The 26,341-nt window shown below is 42.4% G+C and overlaps 2 protein-coding genes across 3 annotated transcripts in view; one reads left to right on the top strand and one right to left on the bottom strand.

Annotated features, from left to right (window-relative positions):
• The window catches only part of DNAJC5B (DnaJ heat shock protein family (Hsp40) member C5 beta), a 530,315-nt gene that overhangs the window by 302,520 nt on the left and 201,454 nt on the right, over positions 1 to 26,341 (top strand). The gene's annotated exons all lie outside the window — the stretch shown is intronic.
• On the bottom strand, positions 8,124 to 9,206 carry LOC144827249 (osteoclast-stimulating factor 1). Its single transcript, XM_078685634.1, has one exon. The coding sequence runs from the start codon at positions 8,945 to 8,947 to the stop codon at positions 8,303 to 8,305; it is 645 nt and encodes a 214-aa protein (XP_078541760.1). The 5' UTR covers positions 8,948 to 9,206; the 3' UTR covers positions 8,124 to 8,302.

Raw genomic sequence — 26,341 nt, 5'->3', positions numbered from 1 at the left:
CAGTCTTTCAGAGGGCAGTTGGTTTGTTTTCGATGTGGTTATAGAAACGACATAGGAAATAATACTAATGGGCCTGCTTTGAGGAAAAAGTGTACTAAATGCCAAAAATTTGGTCATTTTCAAGGAGCGTGTAAAAGTGGTAGGAACTCAGATTCGAGCAGGGTTAGGATTTCTAATATTTCTTTAGAGACTCCTGATGTCCAAGATTGCACTTCACAATTCGCTCATATTGTGGTCACTGTTGAAGTCCCGGAAAGGGCCGTTGGTTGACATTTGTATAGATGGGACAATTATTCTAGCAATGGCTGATTCAGGTGCTTCTGTTACTATTCTTGCAGATTGTACGTTTTATACATTTTGGCCTAATGGTATGTCACTTCACACTTCTGATATTAACCCCAAAGCCTTTGGAGAACAAGACATCGATCTCTTGGGTTATTTTTGGGACAGAGTGGAATGTCTTGGCAGATCTGTTAGGACAAAAATGTATGTAACCATTAAAGGAAGAGACATTATAGGCTGGAAGGATCTTGCTCTCCTGGGTATCATATTACGTCCTGGACAAGATCCTCCCATTGTACTTGGTGATCTTCCTTCCAATATTTTATCCGTCAACCAACCTAAATTCAGATGGTGAAAACCTCTTAAGATCTTTTCCTAATGTGTTCAAAAATGCATTGGGTACTGTTAAAGGCTATGAGCACACTAACATGTTAAAGAAAAATGCTGTTCCCATAATACATAAAGTTAGACCTGTGCCCCTTAGTGTCAGAGAGCATTTAAAGCCTTTACTTATTAATCTGCAAGCTGAAGGAATAATCTCCTCTAGTGACTCCTCTGAATGGATTTCTCCGGTGCTTTTACGGAAAAAAAGCCTGGAGACCTGAGGCTATGTGTGGACTTAAGATCTCTAAATCAAAATATTCTTATAGACTGTCACCCTCTACCCCTGATACATGAAATGCTGGCAAATGTTGGAAAGTCAAAGTGTTTTCTACCATCGATTTACTCTCCGCCTATCATCAGATTCAACTCTCCCCGGATTGCCAAGGACTCACTGCTTTTGTGACTCCTTTTGGGGCCTTTAAATACTTAAGATTGACTTTTGGGCTCGCTTCAGCCTCAAGTGCTTTTAAAAAACTGATGGACAGTCTGTTTGGTGATGTTCCCCAAGTGCAAGCCTATCAGGATGTTATGTTATGTTATTTGCACTTGTAGAGCTCGCGATTACCCTTGGGTGTCCTGGCGCTAAGTACTGGTATACCTGGGGAAGCTGAAAGAGTGCTCCTGCAAAAAGAGCCATGTTTTCAGGCCTTTCCGGAACGAGAGGAGATCCGGGACAGTTTTGAGGAAAAAGGTGAGCTCATTCCAAGCTCTCGAGGCACAAAGAGTGAAACTCCTGCCTCCCCAGTTTACTTTTTTTGACATGGGGACTTGAACTTGTTTAGCACTGGTGGATCATAGCGTTCTACCAGGAACATACCAGTGAAACATTTGCCTAAGAAACTCTGGACCAATACCATTAATGGCTTTAAAAACAATACAGAGTGCCTTAAAGCGAGCTCTTTGTTTTATTGGAAGCCAATGTAGCTTCTTCAGCTCTCCTTTCACGGAAGCAAATTTAGGTGTTCCGGACAGCAGCCTGGCCGCTGCGTTTTGGACTAATTGGACTAATTGGAGCCTATTCAAATGTTGTTTTTTTATGTTCAGATATAGGCTATTATAATAGTCCAAACGCGATTTTATAAGGGCCATGACCACTGTCTTGAGATTGCTCTCGGTCAGGAAGATCTTGATTTTCCTTATGATTCTAAGAATCATAAAGCAGGCTGAGGTCACCAAGGTTTTTGTCCTTCTTAGTGGGTATAGGGCGGAGGCCCAGATCTTCCGGCCACCACTCCAGTGTCCACACCTGTGGATTATTCCCAAACTTTAAGACCTTGGTCTTGTTGGAGTTAAGCTTTAAACAATTGGAGGACATCCAACCGGATATTGCACTCATGCATTCGTGGAAGCGGTCCCCAGTCTCTTCCTCACCTCCCTTAGTCAGCGACAACACAACTTGTGTGTCGTCAGCGTAGGAGGTGAGCTGGAAGCCAAAGGATCTAATGACTCCCGCTGAGGTGCAACATATTCATTAAAAAGCATTGGGCTAAGAGAAGAGCCCTGTGGCACCCCACAAGGGAGTGTGAATGGTATAGAAGAATTACCATCCAGATCCATAGATTGGGACCAATCAGCTAGGAAAGACTGTAGGAGTTTCCATGCTAGGACTTCAACACCGACCACAGACAACCGGTCCATCAATAACCTATGATGGACGGTGTCAAAGGCCGCGGACAAGTCCAATAAAATCAGTATAGCACTACCGCCTCCATCTACTGCCTCTCTAATTTCCTCTGTAGATTTTAGCAGAGCCAACTCAGTGCTATGATCAGCCCTGAAACCATATTGTTATAGGTGAAGAGAGTTATTACGAAGGAGAAATGCACTGAGTTGGATGTTCATCACCTTTTCCAAGATCTTAGCAGGAAAAGGGAGCCGCGAGATTGGCCTGTAGTTGTTAGGATCTTTCGGATCCAGATTCTGCTTCTTCAAAAGTGGAAGAACAGAGGCTTGCTTCCAGATTTTAGGGAATATGCCAGATACGAGGACAGCATTTAACAGGGGAGTCAAGGCCATTCCTATCACTTCAGGTATTTGTTTAATGACCCAGTCAGGGCAGGGATCACTAGGGGCTCCTGAGAGGATGGAGGTCAGGACCTTGACTGTCTTTGATACCTTCAGTGATGAGAATTGATCAAGTACCAATAATAGATCACTACTGCCTGGCCTGTTCATATTAGAGCTTAATTGTGTTGTTTTATTGGCTTCAGAGAAGGAAGAAAATATAACTTCAACTTTGTGTTTAAAAAATCAGCAATTTTATTGCAAAATGATGGATTACTGTGGGGATAGTTGGAGTAGACAATTTTGTAATAGTATTAAAAAGTTCCTTTGAGTTGGACTTGGCCAATGTTATCCGAATTGAGAAGAACTGTCTTTTGGCTTCCATCTTTTGTTTATAGACCGTGATACAATGTTTGTATCTTTCCTTATCTGTTTCACCATAATTTGTGCGCCATTCCCTTTCTAACAGTTCACACTCCAATTTTTTGGCTCTAAGGGGCTAGTAAATTGCAGGATGTAGCTAACCATTGATTATAGGCAGCTGCAGCAGTTTCCACTCCGATGGGAGGGGATCGCATCGAGCTGCTAAGGGAGCTTCTAAATGTAGGCTCTGGTCACAATCTCCTGGGCTGGTTTAGTATTGGCTAATTGGCTCCCACAACTATTCAATACAAACTGAATGGCACAGTGGTCCGACCATAAAATGGGGAGAACTGAGATACAGCCAAGGTCATGGTTATTTGAGTAAATGCCATCAATAGTATATCCTTTTTCGTGCGTAGGTGCATTCCCCAGCTGTTGAAGGCCTCCAGCCCCCATAATTTGATCCAACCGAGTAGTGTCAGAATCCAAATGACTTTCTAAATAAAAGTTAAAGTCCACCCATTACAGTGTAGGATTCTAGACATAGCTCTTCTTCAAGTAAGGTACCCACTGTCTCCAAGAATCCATTTTTAGGACCCGGTGGGCATTATAACAGTATGCCTTTAAAGGTCCTATGATTTATTGAGTCAATATTAAAAGTTAGTGTTTCAAATGTCGTATTGGAAATCGGGAGAAAGTTAGGTCCCAGGGAATCATGATAAATGACAGCAAGACCTTCCCCTTTCTTATGTAGCCTGTCCAAGGTGTAACAGTGAAACCGGGGGGGCGAGGGGGTTGCCTTCACCAGGTCTGGTTCAGAGGCATTATCTGTCCATGATTCTGTGATGAAGTCCAGCTTGATCTCTAGTTCCTCCAGCAACAAAGCACATTCCGTACTATGTTTAATTAAAGATCTGGTGTTAAATAAAATACATTTTAAGGTGCCTGCCCTGATTATGTTCATCTTAATACCTATCACAGCTCCGGGACCGTGTGCTGGTAGATTAAGGATGCGGGGAAGCTGTTTCCGGCAGCTAGGGCAGGAGAGACTCTCCATGCCCTTATCAATAGCAATTTGAGGATTAGATGGACAGCATAACAAGCCCTTACCTGGGTTCAGTCCATGTAACTCCTCATTGGTGTACTTTGCACATTTTGGGGCCAAATGGTCAGGGGGACAGTCCCTGTGCAGGCGGCGCGCGGACGGGCGCAGACGGGCTTGCCTTTGGCGCGGCAGCGGCGCGCCCGCTGCACGCGTCTGCATCAGCATGCGGGCTAAATAGCCCCGCTTTGAGCCACTGGACTGCTAACCTACTGCACTGGCAGTTCGACGGTTCGATCCCTCCCTCCTCCAATTCCCAAGTGCAAGAAAACACGGTACGTGCAAATTTAAAAACAATACAGGCACAGTTAAAACAAAGTGGGGTCTGAATCTCAGGAGTGGTCTCACCTGGCGAGCATTCAACACAGCTTCGCCAGGGAAATTACGTCGGAATCCATACAGAAAACAAAGAAGAACACATACAAATTCTCCACAAAGTACTAACCATTTTACAAGATAAAGGCATGACTGTAAAAGTGAGTAAATACAAATTAATAGTTAATGATGTTGAATATCTAGGTCACAACATTTCAAGCGAATGCATCAAACCAAAGTTTTGTAATGTGAAAGCAATACGTAATGCTCCTTCTCCTTCTGAAAAAGATGCTTTACGCTCATTCCTTGGCCTTTGTGAGTACTATGCCAGGTTCGTACCTGGGTATGCACAATTGATTCAACCACTGAGGTGTCTCCTTAAGAAAGGTATTAAGTTTGAATGGAGCGATACTCTACGTGATGCATTTAAAAAGGTAAAAACTTTAGTCATTAATGCCCCTGCCTTGCATCTGTTTGTATCCAATGCTAGTTCTTTTCTGTCTGTAGATGCTAGTCAGAAAGGCCTTGGAGCAGATTTTGGACAATGAGTTGATGGTAAAGAGCAGACTATTGCCTTCGCCTCCCACGCTCTGACGTCTACTGAGTGCAACGACAGCACAATTGAACGAGAGGCACTGGCCATTGTCTGGTCAGTTCAGAAATTTAAGACATACATTTGAGGTACTCGGTGTGAGGTGTTCACTGATCACAAACCTCTGGAGTCTTTGTTATGTGGCAATGGTTTGGGAAAGTCTTCTGCAAGGCTGGTCGACTACTTTCTAAACTACAAGAGTACAATCTCAATATCAAATATTTTCAAGGTGGAAAAAACATCTATGCTGACTGTCTCTCTCGTATTCCCTTCCCCGATTGTAGTTAGGGTGAAAAATGATTTCCATAAAGATTGTGTGGTTGGTCTTGTAGATGCTGTCTCCATGTGCAGTGGAAGCATTTCACAAGACGAATGGGCCTCTGCCGTGGCACTTGATGAGACTCTTAAGAAAGTGGAACTTTTAATCAAAGGAAAATTGCCAGCTAATAAGAATTTGAGCAATGACAATAAGTGCTTTGCACAGATTATGAACAACTATCCTTTGAAAATGGAGTTTGTGTGAGGAATGGATTGTTTGTCCTCCTAGCTCTCTCAGAGAGAAGATCATAAATATTGCTCACGAAGGTGACTTGGGTATTTCTGCAACCTGCAAGACACTTAAAAATATTTATTGGTGCCCAGGTATGGACAAACAAGTAGCTCTTTTCATAGACAACTTTCCTAGTTGTGTTGTTTCTGACAAACATTGGAAGGTCCATAAGAAACCTTTAATTCTGTTCCATTCCCTGAATTCCCCTGGGATAAGATTGCTTAAGATTTTTCAGGACCTTTCACAGTACTGCCCATGGATAAAGGATACTGCATAGTCGCCATAGACTACCATTCCAAGTGGTTATATTATTCATTTGTGCAAGCGGCTAATTCATATACTGTTGTTTCTTTTTCTCCATATTTTAAATTGAGGGTACTCCTAGTTGTGTTGTGACCGACAATGGTCAACCTTTCCTTTCTCAACAAGTCACTAGTTTTCTTGAGAGTTCTGAAATAAAACATTGCTGTGATGCGTTATATAGTCCTTCTTCTAATGGACGCGTTGAGAGGGACAATCGCATTCTTAAGGAAGGAGTTCAAACTGCTATTGCAACCAATGTTGATGTAGGTGAATTTGTACAGAGGAAAGTTTGGGCCTACTTAACAACACCTCATTCTACCACTGGAATAACTCCTTTCAAAGCTCTCAGGGGCAGAGAAGCTAGATCTAAACTCATGCCACAATGGTTCAATGGTAGGTTCTGCTTTACATGATAGGAGAAACACTTCAACAGATTATCAAGAGATTAAATCTAGAGTAGCTGCTAAGCAGTCATTACAAAACATTTCTTATGATGGTTGTTCTGTATCTCATGACCCTCTTCTCAAAGCAAATGATTGGGTTCTCATTAAGAAGCCTTATAAAGTTTGCAAAGCGCAATCTAAGTTCACTTTACCTGTTTGGGTTGTCAGAGTCACCAAACCCTCTGTTCTTTTAGAAAACAGAGGTTGGTGGAATAAGAACAATGTTTAAAAAGTTACTGCCAACCAAGTTAAAATCTTTAACAAAGTTTATGCCAACAGGTCTGATGAAGATGATGATGATTTCATTTTTGGACCTCGTTTAGACATGGTAGATTTTTCCAATGCATCTAATGTTATATCTAATCCTACTGCAAGTTCACCAATAAGCTCACCTAGTCAATCTTCTATTTCCTTTGATGTTGTACCTGCACGTGACCAACAAATTTGTAGGATGCCAGTAAAATGTAATGACTAGGTATTGTATTGATCAGTTTTGTTTTGTATTGGGGGAGGGTATGTGGTATTTACATGTTGGTATTGGGGGTTTACTGTTTCTTTAATTTAGGGAATTCTTTGTCCAGAACTTTGCTATGTCATGAATGATTCTATGCTGCCCACGACAGTTGCAGCTGGCTTCTTACTACTTGAGTAGCTTCTGCCATGGGCTCCTTCTTCTGTGTTTACTTTATTGGTATTTCCACCGATAAATCTAATTTGAACATTTCATCAGCGTCATCAGCAGTTTTGTGGATACCCCATACTACAAGTGGTCTTCCTCAGGGGTCCTCCATTAGCCACACTCTCTTTAATATTTAGGAATTGGCCTCCCTAGTTAAATCATTTGGCCTCTCCTTTAAATCATACGCAGATGATGACGGCTCACTTCCATGACTGCATGCTGGAAATCAGTTCCTGGATGAGAAGACACTGCCCCAAACTAAATTCTAATAAGACCGAGGTCATACTCTTTGGTAAACTCCTTTCCCCCGGCCCGCCACCTGGCGACTCGATGAACTTGACCCTCCTGCCCTCCCAGTGGGGGAAGTTAAAAATCTTGGGGTCTTAATAGATCCCAAACTCACCTTCTGTCACCAAGTCAGTGCCACAATCTCCTCCTGCTTCTATCTGCTGAGGGTCATTAGAAAAACCCTCCTGTTCAGCCCAGTCTCTACTGGAAAGACAGTGATCACAGCCCAGATACTTTCCAAACTAGATTACTGTAACAGCCTTTATGTCAACATACACAAACAAATTTGCAACAAACTGCAAATAGTGCTGCACCCCGCTGCCAAACTGTCGTTAGGTTTCCCTAAATTCAAATCTATGTATGTGGAGCTCATTGGGTCCGCATGAGAAGCTGTATTAAGTTCAAGGCCCTTATTACGGCCTTCAAGACACTTCATGACTCTGGACTGGACTGTCTCAAAAAATCCTTTCAATGGTGCGTTCGCAGCTGTTTACTCCATTCATTTATTTTAATTTTTACATCATTACATTTATCAAGATGCCTTTGGTTTGGAGTGTTTTTAAAATAAAAACATCTCTCTTTACCCCGTTTGCAACCCTAAGGAAATGTTAAAATACTGTAGGGATCAGTTTTAAGAAAGGGCAAATTGAATCAAAAGAATGTCTGGTAAAGAGAGAAAGTAATCTGTACATTTCAAGACAGAATAAATAGAACCTTTAGTTCGGTGCTTTTCAATAAAGCAGCAAAGACTTCAAGGCCTCATCACCAAACATCTATAAGGCACACGCAGGATGGGAGTCTCTCCTGAGCATACTTTGGCCGGTTTTGCCAGCGAATGGAGAGGAAAAAATTAAGTTTGCAAATCAACTTGTCTGCAAAATCATGCTTCTCCAATCGCTTTTTAAATTAACACCGAACAAGAATGCTTGAACAGCAAAAAAAGGAACACAGTCGGAATGACAGGGAATGTACGTTCTGATGTTTGCTGAATCTGAAGTTAGTCGGAGTCTTCATCGTCGAGATACTCCTCTGCATTACTTGAAGTTCGCACTGTACCTATTCCTTGTTTCTTTTTGAGTAAAGAAGCACACTGGGCATTTGTGGCCATATCCAGAGCGAGTTTCTTTTCATTGTTTTTCAGGTCTGTTCGTGCACCTTTTGCCAGCAGCAGTTCTACGATATCCTGATAGCCCTTCCACGCTGCTGCATGCAAAGCGGTGTCTCCTAATTTGTTCTGTTGGTTCAATTCAATGTTTGGCTGGGCAAGCAAGACTTCAACAACATCTCGATGTCCTCCGTGACAAGCCCAGTACAAAGCGGTGCTTACAGCTTTATCAAACCCATTGACACCAACTCGATTTTCAAGGCATTCCCTCAACCAGCTCAAATTTCCTCTTTTGGCAGCTTCATGAAGGGGGTTATCTATTGACTCTGCTTGTTCAGCCACGTAGTTGCTGGGGATTAGTCCTGTCCGCCCTTTGCAAGTACCTTTCCACCAATTTGTGTCACTCATATCTGCAATGTAGATAATGTCCCCTTCTTCAAAGTATAATTCATCAGGTGTTCTTGGTTCAAATGTATACAGGGCTCGAAAAACTTTGACCTGACCTGGTTTGGCTGGTTTCGGAGGCGGTTTGGACATGTTGGTTGCAGGGCGGGAGGCACTCCGCTTCCTCTTTTCTGCTTTTTTATCTTTAAGAACGAGAACTTAATGATAGCCAGACGAACAGAATGATAACCTCTGAACTGACAGCAAAAAAACAAAGGTTGTGCGTCTGCGGCTTGGAGGTGTCCTGCAGTTCGGAAGAGGTGCAGGGTCCGGGGTCCGCTGACTTCCAATCCCTGGGGCTATCGGATCCGCCGATGCTGCACTGCCGTCGGCTCACGCGGAACCTCCTCCTGCAGCAACTCCATTCCTCCAGGGCCTTGCTCTTGGAGCTGCCCAGATTTCATAAAACCAATTGGGGGCAGGAACTTCCCTGTTTCCACAGCTAAAATTTAGAATAATCTCTCCCCAAACATTTGAGCCTCACCTACTCTGTTGTCTTTCAGAAAGGAGCTGAAAACATTGCTCTTTAATACCTAGCCATGATCTTATTAGACACCTCTTTGTCCTCAGCTGCAGTCTTAGCGCCACAACACCTTCGGGTAGATGTGAGCTCCATCAATTGCTTTAACATTCAAATTATAGTGGTTTGCACTTGGGTGAACTGCTATAGCTAAACCTTGGAAAGGGATGGCTGTAGTTTTCTTATTAGTGGTGTAAATATTTGATGATTGCATATTTTTGTTTTGTGGTGCTTGTTCTACAATGGTTTTAGTAACCGAACAATAAACTTTAGCTTGCACTTGAACTATAGTTTCTATTATTCAGCTTATCTGGGTCTTGCACAGTGCATTAAACCAAGTGTCATTTAGAGCTGGGTGGTAATGGAAACACCTCATTCCTCGAGGAAGTGGTAGATCCACAGGAGAATCAGCCTAAACATATTCTTCAGACATAGGTTTAGTGGGGTGGATGTAATTCCACAGCTCCAGAAATCAATGGATTTTGACTACCCATCTGTAATTGGCACTTTAAAAATGATTGAGACTTTTAAAAGCAGAATATTCCCCTGTCAGTATTGTAGATGTAGATCATTCACTGTATTGGTAGTTTAAATTCAGCCAGATTTTGAGATCCCTGCCATGACAGCCGTGGATTCACTATTAAATTGGCCATCACTGGCAGAGCAAGGCCAACTTTGGTAGTGTAAAGAGCTCCCCGGCAGTAATTCCGAAAGTACCAGCACCTGATGGTGCAATTTCTATCACCAACAGTGGATTCTGGGAAAATATGTACAAAGCCTAAATACATTTTCAGAGTCTACACATTTGGGGGCAGGTTTACAAGAAAGGTCTGCAGCGTGGCAACATATTTACAATAGTACATCACATTTCTGTGCTCTCCCCTGCGCTTGGGCACAAACATCTGCCATGTGCCGGCGCAGGCACCAAGGATGCAAGGATGCCTGCATCATGGGGGGATTGTTTTTGTGCTGGAAGGGGCACCTTCCTGCACAAAAATAATCACTACAGGCATTTTCCTCCTTCAATGCGTGCTGTAGAATGCAGCACACATTGAAAGAGGAAAAAACAAGGAGAAATTAAAATATTTCTCCTCCTTGCGCCTCACTAAGCCACTCCTAGGGTGGTGTAGCATTCTAACGCATTTCTAGGTTTACGATTCCAAGTAAATCTGGAAATGTGTCTGGTTCAATGGGTATTGCGTGGGAACAACCACAGCAACATCCATGGAACAACCCTTTCATGCAATGTGCTGCTTGTAAAGGGGACGTATTTACAAGAACAGGAAAAGCCATGCAGGGTGGCTTTTCCTGTCCTTGTAAATATGGGGCAGAGAAATGTGCTGCCAGTGCATCACAAAACGTGACGTACTGGCAGCGCAAGGGGCTTGTAAATCTGCCCCTTAGTCTTCTTGGCAAGCTCGTCACAATTTCATATATGGTTACTTGTCTTTTATTGGTACCTTTCCATTGTAGCGTTTCAGCAGAATTAACTCTGCCAGACATAGGGGGTCATTATGATGGCGGATTTTCCGCATACTCCGGGCCGGCGGAAGCCACCGCCGGTCCGGAGTATGCGGGAAATCCGCCGAGGAGGCCTGAAAGACCCACTGCCAAATCAGGATGGCTGGTGGGTCTCACAATGTGTCCGCCGCTTTTCCGCCGCGGTCGGAAGGCGACCACGGCGGAAAAGCACTAACATGGCTGGCGATGTTTATCAGACACCGCCAGCCATATTAGGATGTAGGGAAAGTAATGCTTTTCCGCGGCGGCTTTTCCGCCGTGGAAAAGCATACGGACAATAACTTTGGGGGCCCGTTGTGGGCCCCCTGGGTGAAGGTTGCGTGGGGGGTGCACATGGGGGGTACCTATGGTACCCCCCTGCCTTTGCGTGCACGAAGCGGCAGGCACCGCGCGGTGCCTGCCGCTTTGTGGATGCAAATGCACAGCTTTCGTTTTTTACATTGCGGCGGGTGCTGCTTCAAGCAGCACCCGCCGCAATGTAAAACATACAGGATGTGACCGCCAGGGTGGCGGTCACATCCTAATTGCCATGGAGGGACCGCCGCTGCCCATGCGGACGGTCCCTCCTACTCAGGGGTCCGTCCGCCATCCTAATCGGCCCCATAGTGTCAGACCAACTGTGGCAGAGCCCGCAGAGCCGATGTCAGGTAAAGATGTTGCTTTGGCTGGCATGGCATTTTCATCTTTCATCAAAAGAACAGCAAATAGGGTGATAGGTGTAAATGTTGATTCCGCCATTTATTTGATCGGAATCACTATTGCCTCCCTCTCTGCATCCTCATGCAAATGATCTCTTACAATTCTCTCTATTGTTTCCTCATCTCTCTCTTCCTCTCTCTTCTTTACCTCCTTCATTCTCTATCTCCCTCCTCTTTCCCAATCTCTTGCTCTCACTTCTTCTAGCTCTCGCTCAGTGAGTTTCTCAATAATCCAATCTGCTTGCATTGCTGCACAACCATGCTTTCTTTGTAACCACACATCGCCACACAAAGAAGTCCTATCACAACACATACTCAAAGACTTGCGCCAAGAGTCTCTACATAGCTCCACTCAACAGATGAATCCATACAAAAGCATCCGGCATAAGTATTTGGAGAGCCTACCAACAGGGTCAAGCCACCCTGGCCAATCAGCTAAGGCTTTTTAGTTCTGTGTCCATAATACTAAATGGTCATTCTCATTCTAATTTTATGTTTTTAAAATAAAGCGCAATACCATTTACAAGTTCCTCAGGATGTTCTGACTTTCATATTGGAAGTTCTTAAGGACTTTTTTCAGAGATGTTCGTGCAGAACGTCAATAGTTTACATGTCTGCTATATTGAGCCTCTTAATATTCCATGATAATGTGATTTATTTCTCTGTAAATTGCCATGTAGAATTCTCTAATGCACATTTTGCAATTATTCTTGGTCTATTTGGCTTTGGTTTTTTTTCGACTGTAGCTCTGGTTGCAGCCTATTCTTTTCAGATGCGCCAACTTCAAGCGAATCAGTTTTTTGGCTGCTTTAAACCCTGGGTTTGAGTTCTTGATTTATAGTATTGCAGTATGGCCCATGGTTCTCATGGTCCTAGAAAGTATACGGTCCCAATGGTGTCTTAGAGCAATGCCTACTGTGAAACATTGGTGGAACTTCTTGAATGATGTTCAGAAGCCTCACCTGACCACATTGCTCAAGGTCCTTTAAGGAACTGGGTTGAATGCAAAAGGTCATAGAAATAATTTTCCCCTCATGTCTACCTTCAAAGTGCCCAATAAAAGGATCAGTGTACATTGATTGATCTGGGTTTTGTCCAGATAGTGTTTGACCTTTTTTTCAGGTCGGTCAAGTCATTATTTTGGCATTCTCGCCAGGGTCCTCCATCTTTAAGCAAGCGTATGATGTGTGCATGATCCCAAATGGTAGTAAATTAAAGCTTTTGTGTATTTTGGGGCATGCTGTCTTACTATAGCAGTATTATGAGCAATGGCATGCCTCCGCAAAGGCGGAGGAGCGTCGCCCCACTACTCAAAAGGAACACTAAAATGCTAATTACGCATGGTTATTATCATTTTAGTTTTCAGTGACTCTCGGGCGGGGCAGGGCTGGCCAGTGCAAGCATAGGAGTGGTTTGCACTGCTTAGGTGCAGTCTAAACAGTCATGCGCACTTTGCATCTTCCCTACCAGCTGCATTACACAGCCTGGTGAGGAACAGCCTGTCCCCGTCTGTGCGCTGATCCACAGTGCTCAGACGAATCCCAACGCTGCATTGCAGCATTATGATTGGCTCAGGGAAGCCTGGGACCCCGGTGCTTACTCCTACCTCCTGCTGCCAGGCGGAGACAGGAAGAAGAGGACAGAGGAGAGGCAGATGATGGCCGTCACAGGTAAGGGTTTTTTAGAAGAAAAAAAAATTTGGCCCCGGCATCACCAACTTTGCCCCACCACCGGGGTCTGGTAGCAGCCACTATAGATTATGAGTAATCACTTGCTCCTTAGTTACTCATTTGCCAAGAGTACTTCATTATGACTAGTGTTTGGTCTATGTGCTTTTCAATGATGGTGTTGAACTCTTCCGTGGTCTGATGCTATGGCATAGGCTGTTTCCACAAGAAAACTAGCCCTCACATTATTTGGTGCATGTATGTTTATGAGAAGGATTGTCACTCTTATATGTGCACCCTCAATGTCACATAACAGTCTTTCACACTTCTATTGACCTTCATTACTTCCTTTTTCTGCCATAGTATTGCCATAAATTAGGCTTTTGGCCCCTTACATCTGTTAAGTACATCACTGGCATCCGTCCTTTCCCTGTTGTCACATTTTGTGTCCATGAGATGAATTTCATGCAATAGAATTGCATTGGTTTCAAGCTTCTTTACGGGCCTCAGAACACGTTTCCTCTTATTAATGCACTTTAAACTCCATAACTCCTACTTCATCATCAAAGGGCATGTGCACCTCCTTTTTAGGTCTCGCCCTGGAACAGGGACAGAGACTCTATAGCTGTCTGATGCCGGGGAATGAGGGACACAAAACTGGCACGATTTTTAGCAGTCGGATTTGGCTGCGCGAACGCGCACGTTCCGTCCTGCGCCGCCCTCCCAGCCTACTGCGCATGCGCCGCCCTCCCAGCCTACCGCGCATGCATGCATGCACACAGACACAGACACACACACACACACACACACACACGTCGCAGACAGACACTCGCTCACACACACACCCCCTCCCTCACAGTCACACACACGCACTCCAAGACACATACACACACGCACGCACACACATACACACACATACACAGGCCGCCTCCCCCCCGCGCCTACATGCTCCTCTCCCTCCGCCCGCCCGCCGCTCAGCAACGCACTCACCGGCTTCCTCTCCTCAGCTGCAAGGCCCGGCAGCAGGACTCTTCTTCCCTCCTTCGGCACCGGGGCGCAGGGTAGGCTCCTGCCTGCTCCGGTGCTCCCTGCTCCCAACACGGCTCCAATCGCGGCTCTTCCGTGGGAGGCGGGGTAGGCTCCCGCCCTCCTACTTCCTGTTTCCGGGTGTCGCGCCGGCCTGCCTGACTTCCTGGTCGCAGGCCGGCAGAGTAACGAGGATGTTTTGCGGTATGTATTTATTTATTTAATTATGCATTTTTATATAGCGCAGACTTTACCCGAAGGCGGTATTTATTTTTTTATGTATTTATGCATTTTTATATAGCGCGGACTTTACCCGAAGGCGGTATTTCTTTATTCATGTATTTATGCATTTTTATATAGCGCGGACTTTACCCGAAGGCGGTAATGCTTGCCTTTAAATACTGCATAAATAATTTTAACAACAAATACTTTATATGTAGCTTTTTATGTACATAAGAAAACTATAGCATAAAGCAAAAAACATTGCCATTTACAATAATAATAGCTCAAACTTAAATAATGCGAGACCTATTGCATTGCAAATGCTTGTTGTATCTCCAGGAGACATTCTGGACTACAGAAGGGGCTGCAAACACGTGCTCTGACCCTTCAGTTATACAAACGGCTCTAGTGCTAAATGTGTGCCAGCATGATTTCAAGGGGGTGTGTTTTCATGGGACATGCAAATGAGGGATTCATTTGTCTTTTTGCTGGTACCATATTACAGAGATACCGGCTAGAAGAAAGAGATTTTCAGGAGATATGTTGTCTGTGCACCGCATAGAGGTAGTGCACAGTCAGAGAAACCCTCTTTGACACTCTTTGGAAGTGAGGAAAGATGGTACAGGGGACCCCATGGCACCCTTCTGAAAGGGGGACGTTTTCCCCACTTTGAAATACAGGCTAAGTTGCTCCCTGTACAGTGGAAGGCAAACCCGCAACTTCAAACAACTGATCCGTCTTTCACTAATCCGCTGTTCCCAGGGCAGGCATGGCTTTACAGTGGGACTGGGGACAGCGTAATAGTGATATGGTGCACTGTTATGCTTTATGTCTAGTAGCACAGATTTAAGTGTACACTGTGGCGCACACTGGGGCAGTGTGCTATATCAATAATGCAGCACAAGTTGTCCCAAGAACAGGGATGCGTTTCAGCAGTCAAGCTGCCTTTGACAAAGGCAGCTTGACTGCTGAAACGCATCCCTGTTCTTGTGTATGCTGTAACCAACGCAATTAACGAGAGAACCCCCACAACGTGTGCTGGCTCCTCAATTTAATACAGTTATATATATAAGCAAGCGCCGGGAAACCCTCTGTGGTAGCTGTGCGCTATATAAGCTCAACTACATTTACATTTACATATATATATATACGAGTGGCAGTCAACACTGGGTATTTATAGTTAGGTCTGCTTTTCCATAGAAAGAGGATTTTAAGGTTTGCTAATAACTTTGGCCCCATTTGACAAATCTTAATGAAATTGTCCAAACAAAAAGGCTCATCCACCTCAGCTTCTTCCTGAAAATTTTTAAGGTAATCGGTCAAGCAGAAGCAGAGAAAAAGGGGAAGCCCAAAACTAAAAATCCCTATTCATTTTCCATAGACTTCTTTAGGCAGGGCTACAACAAAAACTGCTGAATGGAATTGCACCATATTTGTCAGGAAGCTAGATCTTGTTGTTATTAAGTGTAAATCCATTCAATAGTTCTTGATAAATTAAGGGTGAAAAATAATTGTATTATTTGGCAGTTTGGCATTGGTTGAGAGACATGTTATCCTTATGATCTTTCATGCCCTTGGGGTAGCTAGAGGCTCCTGCGAGTTCTGCGAGAGTGAGTGCTCTGATTGGATTGAATGTTAGAAATTAAATGGCCGCCATTACTGTTTACTGTGAAATATTTGAGGTGTTGTGGAAATGAAGTAAAAAAAGCTACATAAGGAGGCAGCAGAAAGGCATGCTATCCCCCTAGATTTAGAAAGGAAGTGTCTAAGAGAAAACTACTATGAAGGTAATAAATGTATATTGTTTGTAACTAATTTTTACGAGCTTGCGTGGCTCTGGGGGATTAGTGAATAGTAAAAAGGAGTCGATTAGTTCTCAATATACTCTATTAGTAGGGAAGCAGATTGTGTTCCTAGTTTGTGAGAGGAAGTGTGTAAGAGAGAAGTACAGTGATGAGTAAATAGGTAATTCTTATTTTCAAAAGTTTTTACTATCTCACTAGCCTCTCGCAGTATTGTGAAAAGTAGGAAATCTTTGAACACATTGTAGTGTTCACACTTGCTACTATAACAAAGAGTATTTCTGAAGATGGTGTTTGTCAGAGTCAAAGTTTGTTTCTCATCATCCTGCTTCCCATATCCACACTTTCCTGTCTGCGAGATACTGTGGTCATATATTTCATTGCTTTTCTCTCAGATATCCATCTCTTGAACTGTTCCTTATGCCTCAGCCTGTATGTCAACCTTGGATACTATCTGATCACTTCACTCCTCCCTAGCTTTAGGTTTTTCCACTGCACTACCTTGATTGCTTTCTTTGTGGTCTCCTGGCTAACTTTTCATGTGTCAGCATTCTGGGTTTCATAGTTTTTCTGCACTCTCTGTTCCTTATCCGAAAGTTCTGATTCTTTCTTTTGTTGATAGTTTGCGATCCTTTACCTTATTGTGGAAGTTACTTGGCTGCCTTAGGACTTTATCTATCAGAGGCCTATGATTGGTGCTTTGGGGCATCAGTATCTCTAAAGTTTTAACACCTCAGACCATATTGTGGATTTTCTATCTGTTCAGAGACTGCCTTTACATTTGTCAGGATATTCCCATACTTATTGCAGTGCATTCATCAATGTCACTCTTTCCACCTTCTAATTAAACCCAATGAAGTAGCCCTTCAGTTCCTAGTTATTGGGGTGCAGGACTCATGGATCATGCCTTCAAAGATCACGCTGTTAGGGAACCACAGGGCAGACAGGAAGAGCATTTGTAGGCGGGCAAGGGAGATGCGGACCACAGAATAGGATTTCCTTCCAGAGTAACAGGTGTCCTATGCATAATTACATTTCCTTTAAACTATAAAACTAATTGAAATGCTATCTGAAAACCTTGCTGCTACTTCGGGTCAGATTGAAAACTGTCCCGCCATTAAAACCCTTCTACTGGTTTTTTTTTTTTTGTTAAATGGTTTTTATTGAATATTCAAAATAAAAAAAGAAGTAACATTTGCAAAAGAACTTAAACATGAATATGATTGCATTTTGTTAAAGAAAAACATACGTAATAGAGAAAATGTTTATCATTTTATATAAAAAGAAATAAGATACAAAAGGAGATAAAGAATGAGAAGGGAAGCAGGAGAGAATGGTAAAGAGGAAAGTGGTAGGGCAAGGAAAGGAAAGGAAAAGAGAGATTTTTTATTAAGGTAATGATGAATGTGATGCAAGATAAGTAGTAAAAGGTAACCAAGATAAATTTGATTTGATTTTCTGATATAACGTAAATGAAGAGACAGTGTGTATTCTATCTTAATCACATATAAAATTCCGTCATGTTAACATAGATAATTTAGAAGCATATAACTTTGAAAGTGTGTGCAATAAAAATATCATACGGCCGAGGTTTGGGGGATACATGATTTAAACTGGGCAACAAAGAACCTAAGAAAACGTTTTGGAAAGTTAACAGTATAGTACATTTGAAGTTCTTTAAACATGTAGACCAAATAGATTTCCAAAAGTTAAGAACCTGTGAACAATGATATAATAAATGAGTCAAAGAAACGTTACATCTATAGCATGGCAACATGGTGAAGAAGTGGATGAGTCAAATTTAGAAACGCACTCTGGGCTAATGGCAGCTCTTTTGTAAACAAAAAATAGAGCTTGTGTAATATATGCAGATTTGAATGTATTAAATATTTTAAGCCAGTTTTTGTACCAGAATTGTGCAGAGAACAATATGGAAAGAATATTTCAAGGGAGATTTTAGTTTGAACAGAAGGTGGTGACATTAATGTTTTTTTATATATATATATATATATATATATATATATATATATATATATATATATATATATATATATATATATATATATATATATACATAAATATATATATATATTTATAAATATAAAAACAACATGTATGAATATTCATGTATAGTGTTGGTAAAAAATGCTTACTGCATCATTTGCACATTGCATCTTTTGCACATCCTTTACCACCCTTTTCCCCAAATCTTTTCCCTTTAGACTTGCTGCTTTGTTGTATATAGATGAATTTAACTAAATGTAACATGCGTGTTATTATACACAAAATTATTGTTTACTTTCATGCATGTACCAAAGTTTACTGTATAATATGAATTAATTTATTTATTTAATTATCTTTTATCCCTTGAAATAGTTATATCAAATAACATAGCTACTAGTTAATAACGACATCATGTATCTGCATTTACGCAGTCAGCAAATGATCATAGTAATTCATCTATGTTTATGATGATATTGGCACGCACTTATTGGTTACCAGCACTTTAAATGTATCACATCCGCCCTACAACGTTGTCATGTGATCAAGGTGCTCCGAGCACCGAAACGCGTCGTGGTGGAGTGGTGGTGAGCAAATAAATCACTGCACTATACCTGGGTTTGCTTCGTCTTTTTTGCTGCCAGACCGCTGCAGGACGTACTTATGCTGAATATATATATATATATATATATATATATATATATATATATATATATATATATATATATATATATATATATATATATATATATATATGTATATATATTCAATCCAATGCCCAGAAGCTTTGGGAACGCACTCAGCAACCAGCTCTAGTTCGGTTTTTGCCAACAGCTTGTCTCAGCATTCCGGGAATTTCATTTGCATTGCCTTTAATTTGCATTGCCTGACGCGTTTCGAGGTGTTGCTTCCTCTTAATCATAGGCTCCTCACAAAACATTGCATGAATTCACTCTCCTTTAATACAATTAGACATGTGACTTCATTAACTCGTCACCCTCAGTGGGCTGTGCTTAGTGCATGATGATTATTCAGAGCATGTTGGAACTTGAAGTCTTAAAGGAGAATGAGTTCCATGCCTCGTGTGTAAATTTGAAGTACATATTTTCCTGTAGTAGGCTCCCAAATCCTTGAGACAAGTTCTTTTAAATCCGACTGGTTGCGCTGAAAACCGGGTTGAATAGTTTCAATCCGAAGCCTCTTACTTTTTAAAGGTGGTGCAATTCCCCACGGCGCGGGCTGCCGTGCAAAATGTGTTCAATCCAATGCCCAGAAGCTTTGGGAACGCACTCAGCAACCAGCTCTAGTTCGGTTTTTGCCAGCAGCTTGTCTCAGCATTCCGGGAATTTCATTTGCATTGCCTTTAATTTGCATTGCCTGACGAGTTTCGAGGTGTTGCTTCCTCTTAATCAAAGGCTCCTCACAACACATTGCATGAATTCACTCTCCTTTAATACAATTAGACATGTGACTTCATTAACTCGTCACCCTCAGTGGGCTGTGCTTAGTGCGTGATGATTATTCAGAGCATGTTGGAACTTGAAGTCTTAAATGAGAATGAGTTCCATGCCTCGGGTGTAAATTAAAAGTACATAATTTCCTGTAGTAGGCTCCCAAATCCTTGAGACAAGTTCTTTTAAATCCGACTGGTTGCGCTGAAAACCGGGCTGAATAGTTTCAATCCGAAGCCTCTTACTTTTTAAAGGTGGTGCAATTCCCCACGGCTCGGGCCGCCGTGCAAAATGTGTTCAATCCAATGCCCAGAAGCTTTGGGAACGCACTCAGCAACCAGCTCTAGTTCGGTTTTTGCCAACAGCTTGTCTCAGCATTCCGGGAATTTCATTTGCATTGCCTTTAATTTGCATTGCCTGACGCGTTTCGAGGTGTTGCTTCCTCTTAATCATAGGCTCCTCACAAAACATTGCATGAATTCACTCTCCTTTAATACAATTAGACATGTGACTTCATTAACTCGTCACCCTCAGTGGGCTGTGCTTAGTGCGTGATGATTATTCAGAGCATGTTGGAACTTGAAGTCTTAAAGGAGAATGAGTTCCATGCCTCGTGTGTAAATTAAAAGTACATAATTTCCTGTAGCAGGCTCCCAAATCCTTGAGACAAGTTCTTTTAAATCCGACTGGTTGCGCTGAAAACCGGGCTGAATAGTTTCAATCCGAAGCCTCTTACTGTTTAAAGGTGGTGCAATTTCCCACGGCGCGGGCCGCCGTGCAAAATGTGTTCAATCCAATGCCCAGAAGCTTTGGGAACGCACTCAGCAACCAGCTCTAGTTCGGGTTTTGCCAACAGCTTGTCTCAGCATTCCGGGAATTTCATTTGCATTGCCTTTAATTTGTATTGCCTGACGCGTTTTGAGGTGTTGCTTCCTCTTAATCATAGGCTCCTCACACAACATTGCATGAATTCACTCTCCTTTAATACAATTAGACATGTGACTTCATTAACTCGTCACCCTCAGTGGGCTGTGCTTAGTGCGTGATGATTATTCAGAGCATGTTGGAACTTGAAGTCTTAAAGGAGAATGAGTTCCATGCCTCGTGTGTAAATTAAAAGTACATAATTTCCTGTAGTAGGCTCCCAAATCCTTGAGACAAGTTCTTTTAAATCCGACTGGTTGCGCTGAAAACCGGGCTGAATAGTTTCAATCCGAAGCCTCTTACTTTTTAAAGGTGGTGCAATTCCCCACGGCGCGGGCCGCCGTGCAAAATGTGTTCAATCCAATGCCCAGAAGCTTTGGGAACGCACTCAGCAACCAGCTCTAGTTCGGTTGTTGCCAACAGCTTGTCTCAGCATTCCGGGAATTTCATTTGCATTGCCTTTAATTTGCATTGCCTGACGCGTTTCGAGGTGTTGCTTCCTCTTAATCATAGGCTCCTCACAAAACATTGCATGAATTCACTTTCCTTTAATACAATTAGACATGTGACTTCATTAACTCGTCACCCTCAGTGGGCTGTGCTTATTGCGTGATGATTATTCAGAGCATGTTGGAACTTAAAGTCTTAAAGGAGAATGAGTTCCATGCCTCGTGTGTAAATTAAAAGTACATAATTTCCTGTCGTAGGCTCCCAAATCCCTGAGACAAGTTCTTTTAAATCCGACTGGTTGCGCTGAAAACCGGGCTGAATAGTTTCAATCCGAAGCCTCTTACTTTTTAAAGGTGGTGCAATTCCCCACGGCGCGGGCCGCCGTGCAAAATGTCTTCAATCCAATGCCCAGAAGCTTTGGGAACGCACTCAGCAACCAGCTCTAGTTCGGTTTTTTGCCAACAGCTTGTCTCAGCATTCCGGGAATTTCATTTGCATTGCCTTTAATTTGCATTGCCTGACGCGTTTCGAGGTGTTGCTTCCCCTTAATCATAGGCTCCTCACAAAACATTGCATGAATTCACTTTCTTTTAATACAATTAGACATGTGACTTCATTAACTCGTCACCCTCAGTGGGCTGTGCTTAGTGCGTGATGATTATTCAGAGCATGTTGGAACTTGAAGTCTTAAAGGAGAATGAGTTCCATGCCTCGTGTGTAAATTAAAAGTACATCATTTCCTGTAGTAGGCTCCCAAATCCTTGAGACAAGTTCTTTTAAATCCAACTGGTGGCGCTGAAAACCGGGCTGAATAGTTTCAATCCGAAGCCTCTTACTTTTTAAAGGTGGTGCAATTCCCCACGGTGCGGGCCGCCGTGCAAAATGTGTTCAATCCAATGCCCAGAAGCTTTGGGAACGCCCTCAGCATTCTCCTTTAAGACTTCAAGTTCCAACATGCTCTGAATAATCATCATATATATATATATATAAATATATATATATATAATTTTCAATTTCAAAATTCTTTATTCGACTGTCTAAAATGCAGTCATAAAAGCAAGTAAAAATACATATATATACAGTTCATTGTCAGAAAAGTGCAGCGAGAAGGATATAAACAGATAATCACAAATCACAAATAGATTAAATGATAACACGATCCAATGTAAGTATACTTATTAGAGACTTAATTATTAAGATAAAAACAGTTCAGCTGGGGGTCAACCTTCCATACTTTGTCTAAATTTCAGGGCTGTTTTTAAAAAGTTACAAATAAAAAAAGTGCTATCATAGTGCAGTATTTGAAGGTATAGTAGAGCTGGCTTGATTTGCACAAAATTCAGTTTTTTAAGCAGAGGTTTTAAAAATATTTTCCGTGGTCCCGAGTAAAAAATGCACAAGAATAAAAAGTGAGCCAGGTCTTGCGGAGACTTATTGTCGCAGCCGCAAGGTGGCAACACTTGACCTCTGTGGGCTCCGCTCGGCACAGCTAACAATAGGTGATACAAGCCAAAACGGAATCTGCTCAACAGGAAACGCTCATGTCTTGATATATGCCAGGATAGATATGGTTCAGAGCGTATACAAGTCTTGGTTAAAATATGGCTCATTACACTACCCTTCTTCAACTCAGTTTCTTCCCTGTCCAGTTGTCGATTTAATAAAAAAGTATCCTTTACATAGTTAGCGTCTTTCTTGGATATATGCTGAGGTGTTGAATAAAGGTCCAACCTGCCCAGATCTTTAAAGCAGTTTCTAATATATTTCAGCCAAGGTATCTTGAGGTGCCCTTCCCAGGTGAGGGCCTCAAGAAGGATATTATGAGTTAATGGTATTGAGTCATTCATCCAACAGTTCAACCAGCAGAGCAGAGGATTTACAGCAATTTTATCTCCTAAATGTGGTGTGCCGAGTTCCTCATGGACAGAAAAATTAGCAATACTTTTTGGTAAACACAGGACCTGTTTCAGGAAGTTATTTTCAAGAACTGTAAGGGCATCCACTGGAGCAAAGCCCCAGAGTTCGCTTCCGTAACAGGCAACCGCGATGCTTTTTGCTTGGTATAACTTCATTATGGCTGACACCGGTGTGTTACCCATTTTACGTGCAAAGTCCATTATTCCGGCATTGGTCGTTAGCATTTCACCTTTCTTTTTGTGTATGGCGGGGCCCCATGATAATTTATGATCAAATAATACTCCAAGGTATGAAAAGGTTTTTGTAGATGGTATTTTTTCCCCGTTGACTGAGAAGGGGTAATGTTTTTTTGATCCTGAACCTACCATCATAACAAATGATTTGGAATTGTTGATATTCAGGCCACGTAAGGTCATAAATTGAAGAAAGGAATCTAATAATTTTTGAAGTCCAAGTGCAGTTCTGGATAAAAGGACGGCGTCATCTGCGTAGAGCAGAACAGGCACGCCCTTTTTTCCAATGCGAGGATAGTCCGTATCAATTTTTAAAAGGTGTTCCTCGAGTCCATTTATATATAGATTAAAAAGAAAAGGTGCAAAAATACAGCCCTGCCTGACCCCTCGGTTGATTTTGAAGTCTCTCGTTACTTTCAGGTCTTTAGTGTAACGGACATTGGCACGTGTGTCATTATGGAGGTCAGCCAGAAAGTTGATCAAGTTGTTTTCAACGCCCATGTTCTGCAAAACTACCCAAAGTTGACTTCTATCGACACAATCAAAGGCCGAAGAAAGGTCCATGAAGGCCATATATAATGTTCCATTTCTGGCTTGAGTATATTTGCCACTGATTAAATATAAGTTCACGCATTGGGTAGTTGTAGAATGCCCTGTTCTGAATCCATACTGGGCAGGGGCCATAATGCTGTTTTGTTTGGCTCAGGCATTCAGCCGGTTTAAGAGGATCGCTCCCATTACCTTTGCAACTGAATTTATCAGGGAAATTGGTCTATAGCAAGCCGCTTTTGTTCTGTCGCCCTTTTTATATACAGGGACGATAGTGGATGCTCCCCAGGACTTGGGAACCCCAATTTCGACCCCCGCGTTGATGACAGCTGTGAGGATAGGGGCCCAAAAGGGAATATTAGATTTAAATAAATCCGGTGGAAGACCGTCTGGGCCCGGGGCTTTATTACTAGTAAGACCATGGATCCCTAGTTCAACTTCTTTGATAGTAAAGTGCAGAGGTGTGTTTTCAGGAAGTTTGAGAGTTAGCATTGTCTGTGGGGCATCACTCATAAAGATGGAACTGAAATGAGAGATCCATTCGTTCTCAGGTATGACGGTTCCGAGGCTGTCAGCATTCGGGTCATCAAAGAGTGGCTTGTTGATTATACTCCAGAATTTCGAACTATTGCCCAGAATTGAAGGATCTAGCAGAGACTCCCAGATTTTAGTTTTTATAGTCTTTTTGCGAAATGCAAGGGTGTTTTTATATTCTGCGCGTAGGGCCTTGATAAGTGCAGAGTCTCTTGGCTTTTTCTTGAGGGCAGCTTTTAGTTTTCGGTTAACTAAGGAACAGGCATGATCGAACCAGCGTGGTTGTTGGGCGAATGTTCCCTTTACAGGTACAGAGAGCAATTGATCAATCTTTTTTGTCACCACTGTGAATGCAGATAGGATGGATTCCGGAGGAGTGGAATTTGATCCACAAAGGTTGAGTTCTGGATCACAGTGCTTTACAACGGACTCGTGCAATTTGTCGCTATTTATCAAGTTCCATTTCAAGTGGCGGTTGTTATTAACCGGTTTTAACACTCCCGGGTCCTTGATATTTTTCCGAAGTGCAAAAGGACCACGTTGTAGCTCAAGATAGAGAGGATTGTGGTCACTGTAAATACTTTCGAGTATATCAAAGCTGAGAACCTGATTAACCACACCGGCTGAAAGAAGGATGTGATCTATAAAAGAGCCTGACTCTGAGCCTTTATAAGTTGGATTTTTAAAGGTAAAGGAGTCGACCTTCAGGGATAATGCCATGGTCAGGTTCAGGGCGTCCATTAAAGTGTTCAACCTTGTTCCACGTTGGCAATGAGCAAAGTGAGGACCTGCTTTATTTCCACAACCCAAAGAGCCCAGAGATGTTATAAGAGGATTTCCACAGATGTGTGTGTTGTAATCGCCAACAATTATTTTATCCTGGGACAATTTTGTCTGGCTTTCACTTAGATGATTTTGAAGAGTGACGATGTTACATTCGCCCGGTGAAGAAACAGAATTACAGAAATTGACCAGGGTTATTCCTTTCTTCCCCTTTCTAAGGTCCAGGATCTGGATGTTTCTACTTTCCAGCTGCAAATAGTTTATCTCAGATTTAAAGGACAGACTAATAAATATTGCTAATCCCCCCTTTGCCCTGCCACTGGGTGAGGGGGATGCATGGACAAAGAAACTTTGGAATCCCTCAATCAAAACGTTACTGTCTACTAACCAGGTTTCCTGGAAACATAATATGGTGTAGTTTTTAACAAGGGATACCCACAACGGGTCATTAGTTTTAGAAGCCAGTCCTGCGATATTCCATGTCAGTATTTTAATTGAGTTGAAGTCATTATGCTCCAGTGATAATGCAGGGGTTAATTTGATAGTAGCTAAAGATTGAGAGACTATATGGGTAGGAAGGCTGCATGCTTCAGGTAAGGAAGGGGTAGGGATGTGGTCTGTGGAAGAGCTAACTGGGTGGATAGAGCTCGTCAATGTGGCAGTATTGTCTAAATTGACCTCAGAGAGGTTAGAGGTTATTAATGAATCGACCTTGGATACTACGGGGTTATACACCATGTCAGAGCAGTAAACAAAGGGCAAGTCAGATGGCAGTCAATCAACCTCGTCCAGTTGGTCGTAGTTATAGAGTACATCATATCTATTTGACGTTGAGAGCCCGTAATTATTATATTGAAAATTAGGATGATTATGGGCTCGATGATGAGTGGGCCCTGCTCTCTCAGATGTTGCTGAGGGTTGATGATTATATGTTTCACTTCCCCAAGGGTAAGCATATGGGTATGGTTCAAAGCCCACTGGTATGCCTTGAGGGGGAACAAAAGGGGCCGACCAGGATTGAGGATATAGCTGCGTGTTATAGGGTCCTTCTTGAACATGGTGATGTTTATATTTATTCCTTTGGCTATTGGATCGAACAGGATAAAAGTAACTAAGACCCATTGTACGAATCAGACTGTTTGTCGAAGGGCTCCTCCAGTCTGTAATAAATTTCGCCACTCCTGCGTAT

Source organism: Lissotriton helveticus, chromosome 4_1 (genome assembly GCF_964261635.1).
Source record: "Lissotriton helveticus chromosome 4_1, aLisHel1.1, whole genome shotgun sequence".
In the NCBI taxonomy this organism is placed as follows: Eukaryota; Metazoa; Chordata; class Amphibia; order Caudata; family Salamandridae; genus Lissotriton; species Lissotriton helveticus.
This window is presented reverse-complemented; position numbering and strand designations above follow the sequence as displayed.

Coding starts and splice junctions, on each gene's coding strand:
- LOC144827249 (XM_078685634.1), bottom strand. CDS start 8,947: ATGTCCAAACCGCCTCCGAAACCAGCCAAACCAGGTCAGGTCAAAGTT.